Source organism: Eumetopias jubatus, unplaced genomic scaffold (assembly GCF_037043125.1).
Source record: "Eumetopias jubatus isolate StellerSeaLion01/CBP00866 unplaced genomic scaffold, mEumJub1_p1.0 scaffold_15, whole genome shotgun sequence".
Classification (NCBI taxonomy): domain Eukaryota; kingdom Metazoa; phylum Chordata; class Mammalia; order Carnivora; family Otariidae; genus Eumetopias; species Eumetopias jubatus.
In genome coordinates, this window is record NW_028274821.1 from 57,640,498 (window position 1) to 57,656,482 (window position 15,985).

A 15,985-nucleotide genomic window follows, 5' to 3' on the forward strand; every position below is an offset into this window, starting at 1 on the left:
CCATGGAGAACAGCAGCCTAGGTCAGGGGCCCCCCTCCCCCATATCCCCTGTCACCTTTCTCTGAGCATGTTCCACGAACATGAGTCCTCTAGTAACCAAAACCTGATTATTGGGAAGTAAAGAAGCATGTCTTCGTTTCAATTTACATTTCCCAGAAATAATTTGACCATGGCACATTCTGCAAACACCCATCACTATTCCATGGATTGGGTATTCTAAAAACCTCATTTTGGGAAAGGCTCTTCCCCTCTAGGAAGCCCTCTCAATTGCTTCAACCAGTTCACTTCCCCCTTCCTGTTTTATGGCTTTTGATCATACAGGTAGATACCTATATGAATCATTCTGAACTAGCCAGCCTCTAAGGCAGGTGCAAAGGGCAGCTATATCTAGCTTGCCTAAAAAGGAACCAGTACCATGTGAGACAGAAATATAGCACCTTGCCTGGCTTTGTGGCCCAGCCCTGATGGGTCTTCCAGAATCAGCTGTGAGGAAGGTGGTATGATTCAGCAGTCTGCCTTTTTCTCATTTATAGCCCCAAACAAGCTCTGGGAAGAGCATCACTCACTATGGTCACTGTTTCCTCCTCTTATAAAGGGCAGCTAGGAGCTATGGTGCCAACTTAAAAAAACATATCCTATTCCCTGGGCACTGTGCAGCCACTTTCAGTCACTCTCAGGGAACCCTCCACTGAAGCAGAGCCTATCACCAACCCTTTTGGGTGAGAGGAGCTGGACACCTTGCTCAAATCCATAGTCATTCATTCAGAGCAAGGACTAGCAGCCTTCCTGCTCATCTTCAGCTGGAGCATATTCATCCTCTACTGGACCCCAGAGCAACTGATCTTGGGCCAGGGCTGGGAACCAGGAACAAGTAGGTTTTAGCGTTTGTGTGTTTGCACTTGACCTGTCTTTAACCGTGAGGGAACTCTTGTGTTCCTCTTCTGCTCCAAGCAATCCTAGCCCCCCAAGGTAACCCTCCAACCAGTCATTTGGGGCTTTTTTTCCTGCTGTCTCTTGGTTATACATACTCACTCAAACCACTTTGCAAGTGGAATAATATTTATTTATTTTTTTACTTGGCAAAAAGTCAAGTGCTACATTTTTAAAAACAAAATCTCAAACAATCAAACATATTACCCATCACAGAAGAGGGTCTGGCAACAGTACAAAACATCCTACTTAAGATCTTTTTTTAATATACAAGTTGGTTTAAAATGAGAGAAGTTCTGTGAGAACTAAGAAATCTACAGCTTGTAGTTTAATAATAGAAAAAAAATTAAGACAATTAAAAGATCTATAGTATCCAGCATTTTACTTAATTCCCTGTTTATAGCACCTATTTCTCTAGGTTAGAAGATGAGAATTCTAGAACCTGTGGTGTGCACCTGGTGTATCACCAAGATAGGGTGGACTGCTGTCTCCCTTCCCCACCAGCCCCCATTATCAAGGAGAAGGCACTCTTTTTTTCAATCTCCCCACTTAGACCCAGAGCAGAGGGGGATAACTGGGAGAGCAATTTAGAAACTAGAGTGCAAGAATAAATACGACTTTTCCTTTCCCCAGGATGGGCTGTTGACAGAAGCAGAGTATGTGCTTAGAATGGAGGAGGAATCTGGGGGTAGGAACAGCTGCTATCTGCAACATGATGCGTAAAAAGCAAGGAATAACTGGACATCATGGTCAGTCAGTTGCCTGCAAGTTTCAAAACCTCAGACTAAACACAGTTCAAGGGAGGAACAAATTACTAGTCACATCAATGCTTTTACATGCACAATGTTGCTGGCTATAGGCCACCCATCACCATCCCAGGGCTGAGCCAACAAAGTGGGAGAGGTGGCTTCAACTCCAGCCCCACTGTAGTAAGAAAATGAACATTCCACACATGAAGCACTCGCTACACACAGATAAACCCCCTGCTTACCCCCACCCTCCTGGACTGAACCCAATTTAGAAAAGAAAAGCAATACCCATTGGGGAGATTAGAAGAAAGGCAAAGGAGAAGTTTCTCCCCAAAGCCAAGGGGACTGAGTATGTGAATCTTAGCAGACTTAAGGCCCCCCTGCTCCAGGCCCCTGAGATACCAGATCAGGTCTTGTTTGAAGAAGGAAAAGGAAGGCTGGGATGGGGATTCTCGGTATACCAAGTCTACCAAGCCTTCTGCAGCCTCCAGAACTGCATCCGGATGGAGACCCTGATATTTTAGGGGAGTGGCCACTGGCTAAGTAGATGGGAAATTAAAGTAGAAATGACACACAGAAGTATTCTCACCTGGGGAACACAAAGCTGGGAAGTTGGGTAGGGGACGGATCATACCGGAGTCCTGGGATGAGCGTCACTAGGAAGCCTGCAATCTAATTCAAAGGGTTTTCCTGGTGGTGATTGTTTTTCTTTCTGTTTTTACTTCCTATAATCAGTGCTGTTAGACTTTTAAAAAACAAGATAAAGACTAGTCCCAAAACTGACTCTGTGAATAAAGTTGTTTTTTTTATATAAATATTTTAATTACAAGTAATTCTTACTCCAGGTAATTTCAGTGACACACAGTGTTTGCAGGCACCCAAGTTCTCTCTCTCTCTCTCTCTCTCTCTCTCTCACACACACACACACACACACACACAGCCCCCAAACTTTCACAGAAAGTCTGACAGCAACCACATAATTATAAAGGAGCCCTACCTCTCAAGAATGAAGTAAGGGTGAGAATGAGTATGGCAGCCTAAAGAAGCAAAAGGGGAGTGTGTCACTTAAAGAAAAAATAAGAATTAACAATGTTTGGTTGAGAAGCCAGAAAGAAAAAAGACAGGAAAATTCTGATCACCAAAAGCAAAAGAAAAAACCAACAACAAAAAACACTTCAGATTTCTGTACAGAGCTTCCTGTCAAGTGCCTAAGCCATAGGCAAACTCTCGTGTTCCCACTAAAATAAGGGCCTTACACAGTTGGAAGAAAATCAAAAGAAACAAGAAAACTAAGGATGGAAGTTAGTGTAAATCTCTGCATTTTGGGAGAGAGTTAGTTGTCATTAACTCCAGAGCCCGGCATAGTTTCCATGGAGCCCTGAAGGGAGGGGTCCTCCTGCCACAAAGAGTTTCGTTCCGGACGAGTCGTAGCAGTGGGTGTAAACAGCATTGGGGAAGAAATCAATGTCCGAAAAGTAATTTCTCCAGGTTTCATCATGATTCTATGGGAAGAAAATGAGACTCTGTTAGTACCTCTAGGCCATGGGGCAGAGAAAAGGATAGAAAGGGACAGGAAGCCTTCTGGTCTTAAGAGGAGAGGGTCCTGCGTCTAACCTGATGTCAGGAGACTTTGACTGGAGCCTCATTTTTCCAAATGAACATTAGGGAGGAACTGAACAGACTGAAGAACTGCTGTATCAACCTAAGGTCTCAGGACAGCCAGAACCAAACTTGTTAGTAATTCAATGGCAGCCACAACAGGTGGATCCTTCACCTCCCTGCTCCATTATCACCTGGGGGGAATCCCAAGTCAACTAGCGTATCTTACTGGGCTTCAAGTTTTCCCATGGACATGTAGACACAGAAGCAAAATCAAGGGAAAGTGCCCTTCTCTGCTCTAAGGAGTGCCTCTTACCATTGAAAAAGTATGTGGGTAGCTGATTTATCAGTGGGGGTGGGAGCAGGTAGGTAGACTGAAGACAATTTTTCTGTCACTGTTCAGTAACCATGTCAGGCAGGGGCTTACTCACCAGCCAGCCTCTGCCAGTGGTTAATTTAAGATTCTCCCCTGCTAGTCTGGGCTTGGACCCATAACAAGCTGAGAGCCTCTCTTCCAGGAATCTCTGAGCTCGGATGTCATAGAACAGCAGGGAACCCTGCCCTGTGCCCACAGTGATGATGTGCTCATAAAAGCTCACTGACCGGATCCCTGAGAGAGAGAAAAGTAAAGGGCAATGAGTAGGGAGAGCACACACTGACAGTCTGCTAACCTGTATTTCTCTGGCACTGAGTTCACATGGCATCTCCAAATACCAGACAGCCTTTCCCAGGTCTATATGGCAGGTTAATTAAGCTCATGTGAAAGCCTGAGAACCCTGGTGCCACAATGCCCATTCATACACTAACAGGAACCCTTCCATAAGCCCTAGAGAAGTACCAGAGGCCTGGTGATGCCTAAGATGCCTTTGGCCTAAGACCTTAAGTGTACCTGGAACCTCCCTCCCCTAGACTCACTGTGGAGTCATCTTTCATAACTCTAAACTCTCCTTCAGTATGTTTCCAACCTATACTGAAACTGATTCTGTGGAATCAGTATTTCCTTATTAGGCTACTCCTGTAATAACAACCAAAATCTCAAAAACTTTTTTTTTTAAGATTTTATTTTAGGTGGCTCAGTTGGTTAAACATCAGACTCTTGATCTCAGCTCAGGTCCTGATCTCAGGACCTTAGGTTCACGCCCGGTGTTAGCCTACTTAAAAAAAAAAAAAAAAAAAAAAAAAAAAAAAAAAAACCTCTTTTATTTAATTTTTAATTTTTTAAGATTTTTTAATTTTTAAAAAATCTCTCTACCCAACATGGGGCTCAAACTCATAATCCCAAGACAAGAATCACATGCTACCTAGACTGAGCCAGCCAGATACCCCTAAGAATTTATTTTTAAGTAATCTCTACACCCAGTATGGTACTTGAACCTATAACCCGGAGGTCAAGAGTTGCTTGCTCCACCGACTGAGCCCGCCAGGTGCCCCTCTTAAAGCTTTTTCATTGCAGACGTTATTCCAGCCAAGCCTATTTATTCTTCCCCTTACAACTCTCACTGCACACATTATTCTCTCTGTTCTGCACCATGAGTGTCTTAACTATAATTGAAAACCCCAAACAAAAGCCATTTTTGCAGTATCTGCATGAAAATAAACACTACTTGGAAGAGAAAGGCTAAATTGTAAACCATATTGTGCCTTTTAGGACTTCCAGGATAATACAGCCACATTTTTGCATGAGAAGGGGAACAGTGAGATGAAGAAAATATACTTTGTTGGGGCGCCTGGGTGGCTCAGTCGTTAAGCGTCTGCCTTCGGCTCAGGTCATGATCCCAGGGTCCTGGGATCGAGCCCCGCATCGGGTTCCCTGCTCCGCCGGAAGCCTGCTTCTCCCTCTCCCACTCCCCCTGCTTGTGTTCCCTCTCTCGCTGTGTCTCTGTCAAATAAATAAATAAAATCTTAAAAAAAAAATAAATAAATAAATATACTTTGTTAACCTGAATGATCTAGATTCTAGTCTATGGCTGTTATCCCACCAATCTGTATGATGTTGAGCACGTTATTTAACTGCTCTGGGTCTCAGTCTCATCTATAAAACAGGGTTAACACTAACCTTACCTTTTCCTACCTGCTTCCCACAGGATTCTGGGTAAGATGAAGTAAGTTGGCAGATAAAAGATATTTTGAAATCTTAAAAGTACAGTACAAACAAGTCTTTTTATTTCTTGATAGAGTGTTCTCAGATAAAATATGTTATAAAAGATGGGAGGCTGAAGCTGAATTCACCCAGTGGTCAAAACTAAATATTTTCTTCAGTTTTACTGAGGTATAATTGACAAGCAATACACTGCACATATTTAAAGTATACAATTTGAAGTTTTAACATATACATATATCCACGACATTACCACCACAATCAAAATAACAAATATATCCACCACCCTCAAAAGTTTCCTCATGCTCTCAGTAAACTCCTCCTCACTGCACATCATCCCTTAGCATAAATGAATTTTACCGTTCAGGCAGGGCACGAGCAAAAATTACCACAGGACAGAAAGTCAAGATCTGTGAAAGAATATGAAAACCACCAATATCCTGACTTTCGGTTTCCACTAAAGGCTTCACGTGGCCACAAATTTGCCTGTGGTGGCTTGAAGCTCTGCTGCCATTTGCAGGTTTTTAAGCTCCTTGCGTCACCAAACACCTCCACCAGGTTTCATAACCATCACTATACTTGTTTGAAAACCAATGTAGAAACTGAAAGTCAAAACCCATTTGCAATGCAGCTATAAGCCTCAGGGGCATAGTCGGACTTTTTTTTTTTTTTTTTGGTGCAAAATGGTGGTTTATTAAAGCATAGGGACAGGACGCACAGGCAGAAAGAGCTGCTGCCCCAGGGTCGTGAGTGGCTGATTACAGACTCAGGAGTTGGGGGAAGGAAAAGGGAGGTTTCAAAAGAACTTTCATATGCTAAAGCAGACTGACCTACAAGATAACAGAGGTCTTGCCATTGTCAAGTTAAGGATGTTTCCCCCTCTAGCAAGCTATTAACATTAAGATAGTGGGGAGATCCCTGGAAAAATGTCACTCATGTCCCCCCCAGGAGTGGGGGCTTGGGGGAGGTTGCAGCACGTCAGCTTATGCTTTGTCAGCTAGCCTTCTGCTCCCTCATCATTTCCCCCCTGAACAATTTTGACCCTTAAATCTTTAAGGTTGTTGAAGGTGGAAGGTCTCATCTTCTGTAACATCTTCCTGCTGAATAGGGGCCATAGCAGGACTCTTACCACTGCCTCGCTCCCTGGAGCAAACAGACTTGACGTTGTATGATGGCTGCCGTGGATCCAAGAAGGAGACATGAGCTTGGGAGCCCACTGCATATACTGACCATTCACTACCATAGGCCAGGCACACATTCTCACGGCAATACGGTAGTTTGGTGGAGAGGAGCTGAAACAGAGAAAGGAGTGATGCACCCATGGCAATACCAGAGAACATACTACAGGGCAGTGTTCCTAGTTAGATGCCCAATTCTGTGGGCTTCCTTCACAGACAAACCACACAAAGTCAGAGACAAAAAGACAAAAATAATATCCTGTTCCACCACTAAGTAAGAGAAAGAGAGGATGATTATAATATGCAATTAAGATCTCAGTACTTGAAGAGGGCTGATTAGGGAAAAAGATTAAGCTGGAATTAAATAATCAGAAGCAGAAAGGCCTAGACCCACGGCTTATTTCCAGGAATAACTCCTGGGCACTAAAGCCAAGGTCACACTCTGTTCTCTGCCATGACCTTCTCTGCTACCACCCTCCTCACCGCTCTTCAGATAAAGGGGCTGATTTCTGGCTACCCTCAGCCTAGCTTCCCAATTGTACAGGAGTTGTACACTACAAAAAGCCCACTCACGGGACTGGCTCAACCTCAGCTAACAACACTCAGCCTTAACCCTGGATCCTTCTCATTCAGCTAATCTTTAGTCAGTGCCTACTGCATGTAAGGCACCAAGCAAGGTCAGTGGAGCTCAAAGGCTGCTTGCCATGAAAGAGTAATTCCTGGAGCTATGCTTCCTCTTGAGAAAGAGTCTATCACAGAAGTAATAAGCAGCAAAGGCCTTTGGGACAAGAAGAGGGACCCACAGGTAGGTTTGACTTGATGCAGGAGTTGCTTGTAAAGATTATCAATATTCTCAATACCTATTATTTCAGAGAATGTTTATCTTAGTTTAATTGGTTTTCAGTTGCCAGTGATTTCTAACTTCTAGGTTTTCCTGCCCTTTCAACATGCCAAATGGTCAATAATCCATAAGCAAATACTTAAAGACTTTGTGGACTGGAGGACGGCAAGCTAAAGGAGTCTCTCAGCAAGTCCTTGCAGTGTGAAAGATTCTCCCCCTCTGATCTCTTTAAATGACTTTTAAGAGAGGCCTGTCAGACTCAGAATTCCATGCGCTCTGCATTAACATGCCCAGACCTTTGGAAAACTGGTGCTTTAGACAAGGATGCAAAGGCTCAGAGAGACTAAAAGGACTTTAACCAAAAGGTGAATTTTTAGGTAAAACCACTAAGTCATGTTCGTCACACCTTAGACAGTGTATTTTCAGCCTTCCAGAGATGAAAATAACCATCCAGAGATACTGCTCCCAGTTCCTACAAGAGCAATGAAAAACAGGTTATATTTCAATCTGTAGCAACTAATACACAGTAGTATGCAAGGGAAGATCTTGAAGGCTGGGGTCCTCCCATTCTTCATTTGGGGATTGTCAGCTCATCATCTCATTCTATGGGATGCAGCTGGACAGCATATTAAATCAAGGTTGCTTTTGGGAGAACTCAAGAAGGAAGCCAGGTTCTAGCAGTAATGTAAACATCCATGATTCCAAAAGCTCTTACTATGCAATCATTCCCATGACATCCTGTTGGATAGTTCCAGCAGAGCACACACATGAAGGACAGTTTCATAAATGGCAGTATGAGAGCTTCTATGAGTGGAGGATCTAAATCTATCTCAAGGCCATAATTATGGCCAGGAGATAGGAGATTAAGGGAACTACCCTTCAAAATGTGGCCTGATTCAGATTTTGGGAGCTTTTCTCCTCTTTTGGCTCTGAGTCCCCATCCCAACATTCTACTTAATACCTCCCATTTCAGATCTGACTCAATGACTAGGTAAGACCTGCTGGCAGGTTGAGAAGAGGCAGTGAAGAATGAAAAGAAACTGAATACCAAAGAGAAAAAAGCGATCGTTTTCAGAGGCATGTATGAAAATCACAACCAAAATAGAGCACCTGCAAAGCCATGTGCAAATGAGAGACAGTCAAATCAGAGTGGTCCTAGGTGAACTCTTGAGAAGCTGACCCACAAATATGGACCCTCCAGAAAAATACTGCAGAGCTCAATGCAAGGGATGGGTTTCATAATCTCAGTTGTAATTTTTTACCAGCAACCCTCAGCCTTCAATCCTCCATGGGCTCAGAACTAAGCTATGTTAGCAAGGACTGACTTGGAAGGAGAAGCCAAGTGCCAAGATATAAGCCCAGAAGCTGAAGCAAGAGAAAGAGCCTTCCTCTTTGACGAGCTCATACCTTGTTCTTGTTGTTGAAGGCCAGAGCCCGGACCTTGCAGTTGTCAGGGTTTGTGTCCTCCTTGGGAATGTCCTTTAAGGCCTTGTGAGTAATGTGAGCATACACAGGGACCCGCGACACATTGTGCCTTGCATCACTTTTGGTCAACACATCGTCTGTCACCTCCCAGAGTCCCATAGAGCCATCACGTGAGCCTACAGGGCAAGGAGATCACAGATGTCAGACATACCCAACTCTCTATGGGACAGTCCTAAAGAAACCAAGATGTGCTTTCTTAGTCTAACTCTTTGTACATCATCCTCGTATGTGCTAAAGCTTGATCAGGTGGCCCACTGCAAAACAGAGAACAGTATACATTAACAGCTACAAGAGGAATGATTCAACTAAGATGTAGGAGCTAAAATATAACCTTTAGCCTTTGGTGGGATTTTTTGAGAGAGTACTATATAGTTTGAGAAAGCTCAGTAATTTTCCAAGCCAAATGCTTAGGTCACTTGGGCATGCATGCACAGGTGGTGTCTTTTGGTCAGTAGGGTTTGGGACCCTCCATCTTAAATCAGTGGTGCTTAATCTCTTCTGACTGTATATGCCTCTGAGAGACCTAGGAATGTTAAAGACCCCCTTCTCTAGAAAAATACACAAAACACCACACTGTACATTCAATTTCAGGGTGGTTCATGAACCTCTTGAAGGCTTTCCATGGATCCATAGGGACCATAATTCCCATGTTAGAAATGACTGTATGGGGCACCTGGCTCAGTTGGTACAGCATGCCACTCTTGATCTCAGGGTCCTGAGTTCAAGCCCCATGTTGGGTACAGAGATTACTTAAAAAAATAAAGACTGTTCTACATAAAATGAATACTTAAAAAGTAGTTATCCTTAGCACACAATAATGAAGCACTTAATTCCTTTCCAGGGGCACCTGGGTGGCTCAGTTGGTTAACCATCCCACTCTTGATCTCAGCTCAGGTCTTGATCTCAGGGTCCTGAGTTCAAGCCCCGCACTGGGCTCCATGCTGGGCGTGGAGCCCACTTAAAAATAACAAATAAATAGATAGATAGATAAAATAAGTAAAAATAAAATTCCTTTCCAGTAAAGTTATCTGCCAATTCTCCTTTAGACTAGAAGGTGCCCTTCCCAACATTGTAAATCTCCTGAATGCTTTGTAGTAAAATTTATCTAATGCAAGAGAAATATCATCCAATTTGTTTGCATCATAAGGCTTATGGGCAGGGATTCAAAGCAGAGGTTTTGTTACATGTGAAATCTAGAAAAGGGCTGAGAGAAGGACACATCTGGAGAACTATGCATGGTTTGTTATGCAAATTAAAAAATAAAACTACACAAGTTTTATTATGAAAAATTCAAGCATACTGAAATCAACTGAAAGAATTTTACAATGGATTGTTCAATTACATCTATATTCTACAATCAACATTTTATTTTACTTGGCACATTTATATATTCATCCCTCTGTATGATCCCATTTTAACCAACTAAAAAAATATGTATTGAAAAATGGCAAGGGGCGCCTGGGTGGCTTAGTCAGTTGGGCGTCTGCCTTCGGCTCAGGTCATGATCCCAGGGTCCTGGGATCGAGCCCCGCATCGGGCTCCCTGCTCAGCGGGAAGCCTGCTTCTCCCTCTCCCACTCCCCCTGCTTGTGTTTCCTCTCTTGCTGTGTCTCTCTCTGTCAAATAAATAAATAAAATATTAAAAAAATAAAAAAATAAAGTATTTCTGAAGTGCATCTGTCACCAACTTCATAAAAAAAAAGAAAGAAAAATGGCAAGGTATATTTCAAAATATTAACAGTGGTTATCCCTGGGTGGAGATATTGAAGATAATTTTTATTGCCTTTTTTGTTTTTCTGTATTAAAAAAATTTCTTATGTGGGTGCTTGGGTGGCTCGGTTGAGCGTCTGCCTTCCACTCAGGTCATGATCTCAGGGTCTTGGGATCAAGTGCCGTGTTGGGCTCCCTGCTCAGCAGAGAGCCTGCTTCTCCCTCTCCCTCTGCTACTCCCCCTGCTTGTGCTCTGTCAAATAAATAAATCTTAAAATATATGTATAAAAAATTTATGATAAATACATATTACTTTTATAAGGAAAAATTATTTTAAAAATATTTTTATTATTTTTCAAATATTTTATCCACCTATTTGCCAGAGAGAGAGAGAGGTGCGTGTGCATGAGCGCACAAGCAGGTGGAGCAGAAGGCAGAATGAGAAGCAGGCTGCCTGATGTGGGACTCGATCCCAGAACCCTGGGATCATGACCTGAGCCAAAGGCAGATGCCTAACCAACTGAGCCACACAGGAGTCCCAGAAAAAATTATTTAAAGAACTAGTTTGGCAGCATCATGAAGACTGGATTGGAGAAGACAAAAATAGAAGCAAAGAAAAAATATGGAAGGATATTAGGGGTAATTCAAGATATAGATGATGAGCATGCTAGCAGAGAAGACAGAAAAGAAACTGTATCTAAGAGGGTTTTTTTGTTATATTTTTCCCAATTATTGACGTATAAGTGACATACAATGTTTATAAGAGATATTTTAGAAAACAGTATCACCGTGGCTTGGTAATCAAAGGAGACAAGATCCTAAGAGGAGTCTTAGTTTTCTGGCCGTGTACCTATGTGGAAGGTAGAAGCAGTCACAAACATATGCCGATGGGGGAGAGGGGATCTCCGAAGAAAGACGATGAATATGAATATGCTGAGTCTGAGGCAGAATGTTCAGGGGTTAATACTCATCATCAAGTCTAAACATTAACATCGGTTAACAAGTATTGAGCATTTTCTTTTTTGTTCTTTTTTTTTTTTTTTTTTTTTGAGAGAGAAGGCAAGAGGGGCAGAGGGAAGGGGAGAGAGAAAATCTTAAGCACAAGCCACGCCCAGCAGAGCCCTACCTGAGGCTCAATTTCACAACCCTGAGATCATGACCTGGGCTGAAATCAAGAGACACTTAACTGACTGAGCCACCCAGGAGCCCCTGAGCATTTTCAAAACAGCAGCCACCATGCTGTATTTCCTCTAATCTTCTCAATGACCCTCTGAAGGATCCATGTTACAGATGAGGAAAACCAAATCTCAAAAAGCTTAAGTAACTTGCCCAAGACCACAGTGCTAGTAACTGGTAGGACCAGGATTCAAATTCAGACCTCTAAGATCAGAGCCAATGTTCTTAAAACCTGCTATACGGTTGAGAAAATGTAGACTTGGGAGTTATCAGCCTGAAAACATAGATGTTGGCAGGTTATCTGAAGGAGATGGGAGGCTCCCAAAGCAAAGTCAAGTCCTGGCTCCCAACAACCACATTTAATACAGGTTACTGTCATACTGAGCAAGGAGCCTGACATGGGACTCAATCCCAGGACTCTGGGCACTAATCCCTATTATAAAAGTGACATGGGGGCACCTGGGTGGTGTCTGCCTTCGACTTGGGTCATGATCCTGAAGTCCCGGGGTCGAGGCCCACATCGGGCTCCTTGCTCAGCGAGGAGTCTGCTTCTCCCTCTGCCCTCACCCTGCTCTTGTGCTATCAAATAAATAAAATCTTTTTTATTTTTATTTTTTTAAGATTTTATTTACTTGACAGAGAGGGAACACAAGCAGGGGGAAAGTTCTTGGAAAGAACTGAAAGAAGAAATATTTATGTTCTCTTGTTTTTTTATTTAAAATGTTAGTTAACATACAGTGCAATACTGGCTTCTGGAGTAGATGTTTGTTTTTAAGTTTCATTTGTTTAAGTAATCTCTACACCCAGCGTGGGGCTTGAACTCATGGTCCCAATTTCAAGAGTCACATGCTTTTCCGATGGAGCCAGCCACGCACCCCTGTTAGTAGCAGTTCTAAGTATGGGCTTTGAAATCAGATCTGGATTCAGATCCTGATTCCACCTGTCATTATTTGTGTGGCCCTTGGCAGGTTATTATAACCTCTCAGAATTTAAATTTTCTCATTTGTGAAATTAGGCTAATAATGCAAACCTTTTAGTACTGTTCTGAGGATTATATGAAATAACATATGTGAGGCACTTAATTTAGCTACTATTATAATTATTTTTGGGAATCTAGAACTGGGGGATTGTAATTTTACATATGGGTCCTGAGCAAAACTGGTTAGCACTCTGGGCCTACTTTCTAGGCTGCTGTGGGTATCCAGAAAGCATTTGTTGTATCTCTAGATTACCTTCTCTACACTCATTTCCATGTATTTTTTTCTGATGTCTACCACTGGGAAAGAAATTCCCCCAATCCTATATAGCTTTTATCAACAAGAAGCACACTATATAGTTGTACAGAAAATAACTACTCCTAATACTTTATATCAACTATGTCAAAACACTTTCACAACCATTGTCACAATGAAGCCCCACAAAAACATTGTGGCTAACATGCTGTCACACATCCTTCTGGGAACAAGGCAGAGTATGAATAATAAATGAAGAATGCTGGTAACTCCTCTTTCCAGATCAGGAATATACAAGGGAAATGACTTAACCCAAGGACACACAGTAAGTAAGAGAAAGAGCCATTACTGGTAAGAAGATCTCCTGGCCAATGGTCTGTTTACTGGGCTATTTCCAATCACACTACTACCCCTTTCAACTTCTAGCCTCCCTCCCTCCCTGCCACATCAAAACTCCATACAAAAGGTCAAATTTTACCAGACACCGCCATAGTATCACTGATCCATGCAATGGAAAAGATCCAGTCCTTGTGTCCATCCTTGGAGAGGAGTGAACGGTACAGAGAGAGGGGGAAAAAAAAAAGAAATTAGCAAAAAAGGATTACAACTCACACTCTTGAAAAGCATACAGTCTGACTGAGAATATCTTTGTAAAAATTATAATTCTGATCTCTGAAGATCTTAACCCATAGGGCAGGATCTCACAATTTTTAACTTCTATCTTGAGGAGCTCAAAGCTGGAATGAAACTGGCTTCCGATGGGCAATGAACATGGCTGGCAGACACAGAGCTCTGGCCTCTCCAGCTGGATGTCTTATTTTGGGCTCCTGCATACAATCACCCACCTCTATCCCTCCAACCTCATCCTAGCACTCTCGTCCGTGCTTCCTGGTACAACGGCTATACCCTACCTCTTCACCGTTCCTCCTTGTCTGGAACTCTTTTCCTCCAGACATCAACATGACTTGCACTCACTCTAACTTCCTCTATGTCTCCCTACTCAAATGTCATTCTTATCAATGAGGACTTCCCTGACCATTTCCTGAAACAGCATTCTCCACCACTCTATCCCTTTAATCTGCCTTTTCTCTTCTCCATGGCACTTATCACACTCTGACATACTGCTGGTAAATATTTATTGATCTATGTACTGGTTTATATGTCTCCCTCCACTAGAATGCAGGCTTCAAGAGGTGGGGTTTTATCTCTTTTATTCACTGCATGCCCCAGTGTCTAAAACAATGCCTGGACATAAAAAGCTCAATAAATAGTTGAATGATTTAATAAACTTTGCTCTCTGACTATGGGCAGTGGGAGATGTATGGACACTGGATTAAAACACCAACCCACTGCTGCTGGCCCCCAAAGTATGCCGCTCACCACTTTATCAAACACACGCACTCTCTGTCAATATACCTCCCTATGGGGACTTCAGTCCCCATTCTGATATTTCTACCCTCACACCTCACCCCCATACCCCTGTAGTCAGCAGAAATCTAGAGGAAACTATTCCTTCCCTGGGGGCACGTGGGAGGAGGGTCCAAGTTACCTACCATGCTCTGCTAAAAAACAAAGCTACGTCTAACTACAGTTACTGGGGAAACTTACATCACCCACACACACAGGATCTAGTGTAGGTAGCCGGTAGATGGCAAGACTGTTGGGGTTGTCTCCTCCAGTGGCTAACAGAGTTCTAGAGGGATTCAGCTCGATGGCATGGATGCCACAGCCCTGCTGGGTCACACCTCCAGGCTCCCGGTCCTTCAGAATGGGAATCTTGGTGATCTGGCTTGTTTGCACATCCACCACAAACAGCTACAAGAAAATGGACACAGAAGCTGACAGTTTCTTTTCCATGTCCAAGAAAGTGTTAAGTCCAACCTCTCCAGTTTTGGGATTGGGAGAAATCTAGATTTTTTTTTTTTTTTAAAGATTTTATTTATTTATTTGACAGAGAGAGACACAGCGAGAGAGGGAACACAAGTAGGGGGAGTGAGAGAGGGAGAAGCGGGCTTCCTGCCGAACAGGGAGCCCGATGCGGGGCTCGATCCCAGGACCCTGAGATCATGACCTGAGCCAAAGGCAGACGCTTAACGACTGAGCCACCCAGGCGCCCCGGGAGAAATCTAGATTTGAATTCCACATTTGTTATCTATTAGCTGTGCGATCTTAGGCAAGTCAGTTAATACTTTTCGAATTCTGTTTCTTATCTATAAAACTAGAATATTTACCTCTAGGGTTGCTAAGAGATCTAATAAAACATAAAGTGCCTAGCATGGGGCTTAGCACAGAATTGGTGCTGAACAAGTAACAGTTAATAGTAATACACTATTCTGATGTTTGTTTAGTTTCATATGGTGTAGTTTCATCTATTCTTGATGAAAAAGGGAAATGAAAAAGTTGGTAACATTTGGGTCTCTAGAGGGCCCAGGAAACCAGGAGTTTACCCCCAACCTCACTCTTGCAGAGGAATGACAAAGCACCACATGAAGGACAGAAACTTTTTGCTTTTTCCAAGGAAAGGGATGGGAATGAGCAGCCACAGAATATCTGCCCAAGCTCTCTGACAAGAGGCCAAAGCTTCATGCAGCTTCTGTAACAAATCCCAGAATGGGGCTGTTCTACATTAACCTACTGGGATCCCTGCCAGGAACTAGCAGCATGGCAAGGTAAGTTTTAGTCTCAATGGCTCCCTGCAGCCTACATTCCACAGCAGAGGGGAAAAAAAGAAAGCAAAGTCCTTACAATCAGGAAGCTTATTAAGACTAGAAAGTACATCTCTGAATGCACATATAGTGTACACAGATACATGCAAAAGGCACATACAGAGAAAGATCAAGGTAGCTTAATAAAATGGAGGAGCTCACAAAGTTTCTAAAACTCCAAAGTGTTTTAGCTGCAGCCTCATGAAGAAAGGAAAGCAAATCCACATAGATCACATAGACAACAAGATAAATTTTACTAAGTCAGACAGGAAAAGGCAACTGG

At 42.8% G+C, this 15,985-nt stretch overlaps 1 protein-coding gene across 1 annotated transcript in view; it reads right to left on the bottom strand.

Moving 5' to 3' along the window:
• Positions 1 to 1,041: 1,041 nt before the first annotated feature.
• DCAF12 (DDB1 and CUL4 associated factor 12) overlaps positions 1,042 to 15,985 on the bottom strand; it is a 31,748-nt gene continuing 16,804 nt past the window's right edge. The window contains exons 3-9 of the mRNA XM_028115133.2: positions 14,606 to 14,812; positions 13,476 to 13,536; positions 8,803 to 8,996; positions 7,802 to 7,867; positions 6,506 to 6,668; positions 3,710 to 3,888; positions 1,042 to 3,181 (exon numbers count right to left, since the gene is read on the bottom strand). Of these exons, the coding sequence (XP_027970934.1) occupies positions 3,023 to 3,181; positions 3,710 to 3,888; positions 6,506 to 6,668; positions 7,802 to 7,867; positions 8,803 to 8,996; positions 13,476 to 13,536; positions 14,606 to 14,812 (1,029 nt within the window). The 3' untranslated portion in view covers positions 1,042 to 3,022. The remainder of the gene's footprint in view (positions 3,182 to 3,709; positions 3,889 to 6,505; positions 6,669 to 7,801; positions 7,868 to 8,802; positions 8,997 to 13,475; positions 13,537 to 14,605; positions 14,813 to 15,985) is intronic.